We start from the raw sequence: 9,379 nt of genomic DNA on the forward strand, positions 1-9,379 counted from the left end.
TTTCATTCATCATTGCCTAGTTTGCTACTTGTGTTGCACCTCCCATTTCTATCTTGGTTATAGTGGTGCGCCCTATTCCCCATTTATACTGTTTGACAAGCGGACAGCTCTATACGGTGTATGTTTGGAAAATTTTAATTATCCGTCTATTTTTTAAAGGAGTCACACACAGACCGCTGTCTCTTTATCGATTTGACCGTTATCAAACAGCAGATATGGGATACTGTTTGACAAGCAGACAGCTCTATACGGTGTATGTATGGAAAATTGTAATTATCCTTCTATTTTTTAATGGAGTCACACACAGACACTGTCTCTGTATCGATTTGACCGTTATAAAACAGCAGATATGGGATACTGTTTGACAAGCGGACAGCTCTATACGGTGTATGTATGGAAAATTATAATTATCCGTCTATTTTTTTAACGGAGTCACACACAGACGCTGTGTCTGTATCGATTTGACTGTAATCAAACAGCAGATATAGGATACTGTTTGACAAGCGGACAGCTCTATACGGTGTAAGGAAAAATTTAAATTTCTGAATATGTATTTACGGAGTCTCACACACACACACTGTCTCTGTATAGATTTGACCGCAATACAAACAGCAGATCTCCAGCCTAATAACCACCAGAGCTGCTACACACAAAAATATCCTCCTCTGTCACTGCACACTAACTGTTGTGTTGTACAGTGAAAATCACTATCAGCAGAAGCACAGTTGGATTTTTTTTCTAGCTTAAACACTCTCCCTATTGAGAACGAGCAGCAGCAACCTCTCCCTATGCTAAGATCGGCAGAAGTAAGATGGCGGTCTGGGTTCAGGGCTTTTATAGCCACTGTGATGCCACACAAAGCCAGCCAATCACTGCAATGCCCATATATAAGATGGTGGTGGCCGCTGCCTATGTCATCCCGTTGCCCACAGTGTGCATCATTGATCATTGGCTGAGAAAAGGCGTTGGAAGCATGATGGGAAACACGACTTTGGCGCGCAGGTCGGCGACCTCATGGCCGACCTCACGCTATGGATGGGTTTCAATCGGCGAAACCCGACTTCACCAAAAGTCGGCGACTTTTGAATGTGACTGACCCGTTTCGCTCAACTCTAGTCTTTAGCTGTTGCTCAGACTCTGTCCAGATGATTAAAATATCGTCAATGTAGAGGTAGTAGGCCAGAGGACAATGTCTCCAAACTTTGAAAAATGGGTCAGTGGCCCATTTACCGTTATTAAACTTTTCAGATGAATCTAGATATCCATGATTACAGGCACATTGACACTTTTGTCACCTAAAAATGTCAGCTTGATTCTTCTGAATGTATTATTTGAGTTTTTCTGGCATGTATCACTGTAACTGGGATTCATTCTATATTCTCCATCTACAACATTCACTCTTAATTCTGTTGACATTGCTAGGTCTGTGTAAAGATGTGCCCAACCCAAATGCTAAGTAATTTTACTGCAGACACTGATGTAAAATTGCCGTTCTTTGGTATTGCTGGCAAAAATTTTAAATAATTTCTGGAGAAAACTAAACTTTTTTTGATTTCCCAAAAGGATAAAATAACAATAGGGATGAGCAAAAGAATTTGAGCGAAAATGAATTCATCTTGAATTTAACAAAAATCTGTATCTGCAAAAATGCAGATTTTTTTATTTGCTCCCTCACGGATTCATCAAACTGATGGCCTGTTGCCACCATTTTTCTCAGGTGTAAAAGGTTATCAAAAGAAAATAAATAAAGGCCTTAGGCTATGTTCATACCTTACTTTTTTATGCTTTTTTATACAAATTTTAGCTGTGTTTTACAATACTAGCCAAGTGTACGAGATTTAAGAAATCTCATTCACATAGCTTGTTTTTTTTGTCTTCAGTATTTTGTGCAAAACCTGTGGTTTTGCAGATTGGAGCATGTCACATTTTTTCAACATTTTTCACTCATTGAAAGCAATGGGTGGTGCAAAAAATGCAGAAAAAATGCTGCAAAAATGCAGGTATCAGTTTTTGCTGCATTTTTTTGTGCCAAAACCTGATGAAGTAGAACCAGATTTTTTTTGTCGCTAAACTTTATTGGCATGCACAAGAGACAAAATGTACCCTGACGAATAACTCTGCAAACAATGCACCAAAACCACAGCAAAAACACAGCAAAAATGCACCAAAAACTAAGCAAAAACTGCTTTTTTAGACAAGTTTCTTACTGTCAAGAGAACAGTTTTTGTCTAAGGAAAAAAAAATGCATCAAAAACGCAATGTGTGAACATAGTCTTATACTTACCTTAACGTTCACCTCTCCGGGCCCTCCGCTCCTAACTGACATTCATCTGGTCCTTTTCACATTTTCTGATTGCGACAAGTGCTTTAATTACCTGTTGCGGCCCAAGATGGTACTGCACATGGGCAATCAAGGTCATAGCTCATGTGATAGGGTCATGACATTTTGATCTTTTGTGTACTTGGGAGAATCATCACAGGTATCAAGAGACCTTGAAGTCCCAACTTGATGTGACAAGTACAAGAATTTCTGCAATCGTAGCAGCTTTCAGAAGATGCAACTGCCAAATGGGTGATGGTTAGGAGCGGATGAGCTAGAGAGGTGAGTGGTAAAGTGTGTATAAGTATGTTTTTTATTTTTTACATATTACATTTATTATGCTCTGGGGTCTAAAGAGAATATCTTCTCCACAAATTGAGTTTCTCAGGAAAATAATCGTTAACAGTTTAAGTTGAAATTTGCCTGATCAACTCTAGTTAATAAGAATGGTAGGGATCTGACAGTTGTAGCTCACTAAACTTGGGTTGAAAGATAAAACTGAGAATTTACTTTATTGACACCACTTACATTACTTTTTTTTAACTTCCACATTAATAAGATTTTGTAAAAAACAAATTTGATTGGAGAACCTTTTGAGCTAAATTCTTACTTACGGTGCCTTTGACATCCTTATTTGTGACACTGTAGATGATGGGGTTCAGCATGGGCATCACAGATGAGTAGAGAATGGAGACCAAATTGTCAATGTCTGGAGATGTATGGGATTGTGGACGTAAATACAAAATCATAATGGTCCCAAAAAAAATAGTTACCACAATAATGTGGGAAGCACATTTGGAGAAAGCTTTATACCTTCCATGAAAAGAACTAATTCTTAAAATGTTGGACAGAATATGAAAGTATGAAATCAAAATCAAGAAGAAGGATAAACTTGCAATGATCCCTGCTGAAATGTACATTGCTAACTCATGGAGCCAAGTGTCGCCGCAGGACATTTGTATAAATGGAGGAACTTCACAAAAGAAGTGATTGACATGATGGGTATTACAGAAAGACATCTGGAAGGTGTAGATGACATGTATTATAGAGTTGATGAAGCTTGAAGTCCATGATGAAACAGACAGACTGATACACTTCTTCCTGCTCATGATGATGTTGTAATGCAGAGGTTTACAGATGGCAACAAACCGATCATAAGCCATTACGGCAAGTATGAAACACTCTGTAGACCCAAAAGCCAAATGAAAATGCATCTGGATGGCACATTCCAGTAGAGAAATGCTCTTGTCTTTGCTTAATGTGTTCATCAGGATTTTAGGCACCACGGTGGAAGAAAAGCAAATGTCAATAAAGGAGAGATTGATAAGAAAAAAGTACATTGGCGTGTGGAGCTTTGGATTAATAGTTACCACTATGATCAGTAGAAGGTTTGCTAGCAATGTTATCAGATAAATAACCAATAATGCAAGGAAGCCAATAACCTTCAAGTAAGGAACATCAGACAAACCGAGGAGAATAAATCTGGTCGATGAAGATTGGTTAAACATTTCCATAGTATATAAAGGAGAACCTGATGTGGGCAAAAAGTTAAAATGCAAACTTATTTATTGACTTAAAGGGAATGTATCAACTATGTTTAATATAGTGTTCTCAATAAAACCAATAGGTAATTTTCTGGTGACATAATCCCTTTCAACAATCCTGCCTGCTAAATGATCTAAGGATAACAGTTAATAACTATTGTGTAGTCCTATATTAATCATTATATCTAGTACCAAAACATGGTCCATACTAGTTTTGCCAACTGGACTTAATATTTTTTCTGAAAAGATAGCATTTTTATGACCAAATTGGAAAACCATAATAAATCATTATGACTATAAATTAGGTTTGTCTGAAGACCAGAATTCTGACATGACGTCATCAGTTGCATACGTCATGAACTCTAAATTGGTAACAATTTTTATCCTGCCTTTGCAAAAACATACTCGACTGTGACAGCTAAAGTTAATATGCCTGGCAGGTCAATAGGATCAGGGGCGGACCTACCTGCAGCTGCACTGGGGCCTGGAGGTGGAGGGGGGCCCTTGCAGGCAGTGGCATACCGCCAGGGGCCTGGCTTTCTGCTGGTACAGTAGATCGGTGCCGGAACAGTATTAGATGAATACAAGTGTCGGCTGGCATCCCTGTTGTGCAGACACTGCAGGCTGTGTGTCCGCTGATCTGACGTCACCTGTGCGCCTGTTTCACTCTGCCGGAGAGGATAGATGAGGGCAGCAGAGAGCCAGGGGCCCAAAGCAGGAGGTATGTGACTGGGCTTCATCAGATTCCTGCTTTCTTATCTGCTTTCTGCAGAGGCTCTATCTGCACTGTGAGATTTATTCCACAATCTTACACTTGATCAGGTCACTCTGTCAGTGGGGTCATCAGCTCCAGCATCACCCAATCTGTATGTAAGCTCAAGCTGCAGCAATAACTCAGTGATCCTCAGAGTGACTGCACTGTTTGACCCGAAGCTCGGCTCCAGGATGTCCAGCATTATGTATAAGATATTCATTATAATGTGAGGTCCTGCAGCCCGGTCAGTGCTCAGTGCGCTGAGTACACAGAGTATAGTACATAACACCCAGTACACAGATTAGTATATGGTTCATTCATATATAACAGACCTGGGCAAAATGTGGAAATTGAACCGGACTATCTGAGATAGTTAATAGCCCGAAAATATTGGTCTGCAGGTTGCACCATATGGCCGACCTGCATCCAGATTTCACCGTCATCTGCATCTTCAGGATGCACATATTGGTGAATATAATGAAGGACAGAACCACCAGCTCCTTCCACCTGTCACAGCGTGTGCGACTGAGACAGCAGATGTGATGATATGACTACATTACTTCTGCTGTGCGGAACGTGCGTGCACACAGCAAAGACCAGAGCGGAGCACCAGGGAATGGGAGTGAGGTGAGTATGTTTTTTTTGGGTTTTTTTAAATGTGTGTGAGTGTGATTTGTTCCTGTATATAGAGGATATATGATGGCTCACACTGTATATAGGGGGCTATGTCATGGCTCTTACTGTATGGGGGGCTATGTGGGAATTCATGCTGTATATATTGAGGCTCTGTGAGGGCTCCTGCTGTATATAGGAAACTCTGTGAGGGCTCCTGCTGTATATAGAGGGCTCTGTGAGGGCCCACACTGAATAAAGGGGCTATGTGTGAAATCATGCTGTATATAGGAGACTGTGAGGGCTCCTGCTGTATATAACATACTCTGTGAGGGCTCCTGCTGTACACAGGGGGCTATGTGAGGGTTCCTGTTCTATATATGAGGCTCTGTGAGGGCTCCTGCTTTATATAGGGTGCTCTGTGAGGGTTCACACTGTATATAGGGGGCTATATGGGAAATAATGCTGTATATAGGAGACTGTGAGGGCTCCTGCTGTATATAACATACTCTGTGAGGGCTCCTGCTGTATATAACATACTCTGTGAGGGCTCCTGCTGTATATAACATACTCTGTAAGGGCTCCTGCTGTATATAACATAGTCTGTGAGGGCTCCTGCTGTATATAACATACTCTGTGAGGGCTCCTGCTGTATATAACATACTCTGTGAGGGCTCCTGCTGTATATAACATACTCTGTGAGGGCTCCTGCTGTATATAACATACTCTGTGAGGGCTCCTGCTGTATATAACATACTCTGTGAGGGCTCCTGCTGTATATAAGATACTCTGTGAGGGCTCCTGCTGTATAGAACATACTCTGTGAGGGCTCCTGCTGTATATAAGATACTCTGTGAGGGCTCCTGCTGTATATAAGATTCTCTGTGAGGGCTCCTGCTGTATAGAACATACTCTGTGAGGGCTCCTGCTGTATATAGAGGGCTCTGTGAGGGCTCACACTGTATAAAGGGGCTATGTGTGAAATAATGCTGTATATAGGAGACTGTGAGGGCTCCTGCTGTATATAACATACTCTGTGAGGGCTCCTGCTGTACACAGGGGGCTATGTGAGGGTTCCTGTTCTATATATGAGGCTCTGTGAGGGCTCCTGCTTTATATAGGGTGCTCTGTGAGGGTTCACACTGTATATAGGGGGCTATATGGGAAATCATGCTGTATATAGGAGACTGTGAGGGCTCCTGCTGTATATAACATACTCTGTGAGGGCTCCTGCTCTATATAACATACTCTGTGAGGGCTCCTGCTGTATATAACATACTCTGTGAGGGCTCCTGCTGTATATAACATACTCTGTGAGGGCTCCTGCTGTATATAACATACTCTGTGAGGGCTCCTGCTGTATATAACATACTCTGTGAGGGCTCCTGCTGTATATAACATACTCTGTGAGGGCTCCTGCTGTATATAACATACTCTGTGAGGGCTCCTGCTGTATATAAGATACTCTGTGAGGGCTCCTGCTGTATATAACATACTCTGTGAGGGCTCCTGCTGTATATAACATACTCTGTGAGGGCTCCTGCTGTATATAACATACTCTGTGAGGGCTCCTGCTGTATATAACATACTCTGTGAGGGCTCCTGCTGTATATAACATACTCTGTGAGGGCTCCTGCTGTATATAAGATACTCTGTGAGGGCTCCTGCTGTATATAACATACTCTGTGAGGGCTTCTGCTGTATATAAGATACTCTGTGAGGGCTCCTGCTGTATATAAGATACTCTGTGAGGGCTCCTGCTGTATATAAGATACTCTGTGAGGGCTCCTGCTGTATATAAGATACTCTGTGAGGGCTCCTGCTGTATATAACATACTCTGTGAGGGCTCCTGCTGTATATAACATACTCTGTGAGGGCTCCTGCTGTATATAACATACTCTGTGAGGGCTCCTGCTGTATATAACATACTCTGTGAGGGCTCCTGCTGTATATAACATACTCTGTGAGGGTTCCTGCTGTATATAAGATACTCTGTGAGGGCTCCTGCTGTATATAAGATACTCTGTGAGGGCTCATGCTGTATATAAGATACTCTGTGAGGGCTCCTGCTGTATATAACATACTCTGTGAGGGCTCCTGCTGTATATAACATACTCTGTGAGGGCTTCTGCTGTATATAAGATACTCTGTGAGGGCTCCTGCTGTATATAACATACTCTGTGAGGGCTCCTGCTGTATATAACATACTCTGTGAGGGCTCCTGCTGTATATAACATACTCTGTGAGGGCTCCTGCTGTATATAACATACTCTGTGAGGGCTCCTGCTGTATATAACATACTCTGTGAGGGCTCCTGCTGTATATAACATACTCTGTGAGGGCTCCTGCTGTATATAACATACTCTGTGAGGGCTCCTGCTGTATATAAGATACTCTGTGAGGGCTCCTGCTGTATATAACATACTCTGTGAGGGCTCCTGCTGTATATAACATACTCTGTGAGGGCTCCTGCTGTATATAACATACTCTGTGAGGGCTCCTGCTGTATATAACATACTCTGTGAGGGCTCCTGCTGTATATAACATACTCTGTGAGGGCTCCTGCTGTATATAAGATACTCTGTGAGGGCTCCTGCTGTATATAACATACTCTGTGAGGGCTCCTGCTGTATATAACATACTCTGTGAGGGCTCCTGCTGTATATAAGATACTCTGTGAGGGCTCCTGCTGTGAGGGCACAGTCATAGCAAAAATACAAAAGAAATTGAAGTTAATGTGCCAGATGAAATTCTCTGCATGGACAGATTAACAGGTGCAGCACAGATAGGAACATGCAATCATATAGAAAAAAATGTATACCAGAACCGTATATTTCAGAAAGCAATATCAAATTTTATTAGATACAACAATGCATAAACCATTTTCAAGTAGTACGGTAATTTTCAGCAGCGCCCAGTGGTTCCTTAGTTTTCTTTCACAGTGCATGTGAACCATTTCATAGTTACAGTACCTTTATTTTAGATTTTTAGCTCCCCTTAAAATAATTAGTTTTCAAGGACAGAGATATGTCTCCTGCTTTACTGTATCTACGCTTAACTTGAGGGCTTTTTAGCACGTGTTGTAAGTGTATTAGCTTTTAATGCATCACACTATGGAATATGATGTAAGTCTGTAAATAATATTAACAATATTTACAATATTATTAGTAACCATACAAACGGAAAAAAAAGTTGATGGCCAGCCCAATACTCAGAAAAATCAACATTTTGAAAACACATTGAGGTAAATATTTCCATTAATTACTTCTCTCATGTTTGGTTTCCAACAATTACTTTTTATTTAAATTTTTTAATTAAAATATTTTTATGAATTTAGTTTTCTAATCTAAAGCTTAATTATTTTGTAAAAAAATTCTCTACAGCTTACAATCATCAAACAGATGAATCTCTCTAGAATTATGTTGAATAAAAAAATTAAAACGCCTAAATGCATAAAAGTAAGTAAAAAAGTATAATAATCTGCACAAGTAAGTGAGGCATCTTTGGAACTTACTGTATTCTTTGCATTTCTTTTGGTCACATAATTTTTCAAAGAAGATTTTCAGACTGTTACTTATGAATTATAATCAATCGTTAAACTACATCATGACAGCTATGCTCTGGAGGACGTAATGAGCGCCCAGTTTAGTAGAGGTATATGTCGCTGACTGATAAGAAAAATAACACCGACTGCCCCTGTAGATTGGAGCAAATGTCAACTCTGGTGTGCTCTCCTTATATAATATTGTAATTGCATCCTAATTGCTTCCAGAGGAAGAAAAAAGTATTCATTTATGGTCCCACTCCTTACACAGTTGCAAAGTTTGAGACAAAGTTACCTTTAAGCTAAACATGATTTTTTAGTTACATTTACTTAGGGAAAAAAACCAGTAATATATAGATAAATGGATAAAATAGATGCAGCACAATATATCTCTACTGAAGAAAAAAATAACTTTTCTTGATCCAGAAGAAGACATTGGTCAATGTTTTTATACAATTTGAAGGGTCCATTTTCCTTGAAATTTTATTTTAATCTCAATATTTTTATGCTTTAGAAGTTTTTCCATTTTTTTATATTACCATTCTGTGTTGAAAAAAAAATAAACAACCTGTTTTAATATGAAAATGTCTATGATAGCTGTGTC

The 9,379-nt window shown here is 40.1% G+C and overlaps 1 protein-coding gene across 1 annotated transcript; it reads right to left on the minus strand.

Annotated features, from left to right (window-relative positions):
- Window positions 1–2,871: 2,871 nt before the first annotated feature.
- Window positions 2,872–3,834, minus strand: LOC141082714 (olfactory receptor 5AR1-like). The gene has a single exon (XM_073566646.1). It carries the CDS (start codon window positions 3,832–3,834, stop codon window positions 2,872–2,874), a length of 963 nt encoding a protein of 320 aa, XP_073422747.1.
- Between the last annotated feature and the right edge of the window lie 5,545 nt (window positions 3,835–9,379).

Source organism: Dendrobates tinctorius, unplaced genomic scaffold (genome assembly GCF_039654945.1).
Source record: "Dendrobates tinctorius isolate UK_male_01 unplaced genomic scaffold, ASM3965494v1 ptg000019l, whole genome shotgun sequence".
NCBI classification, from domain to species: Eukaryota; Metazoa; Chordata; class Amphibia; order Anura; family Dendrobatidae; genus Dendrobates; species Dendrobates tinctorius.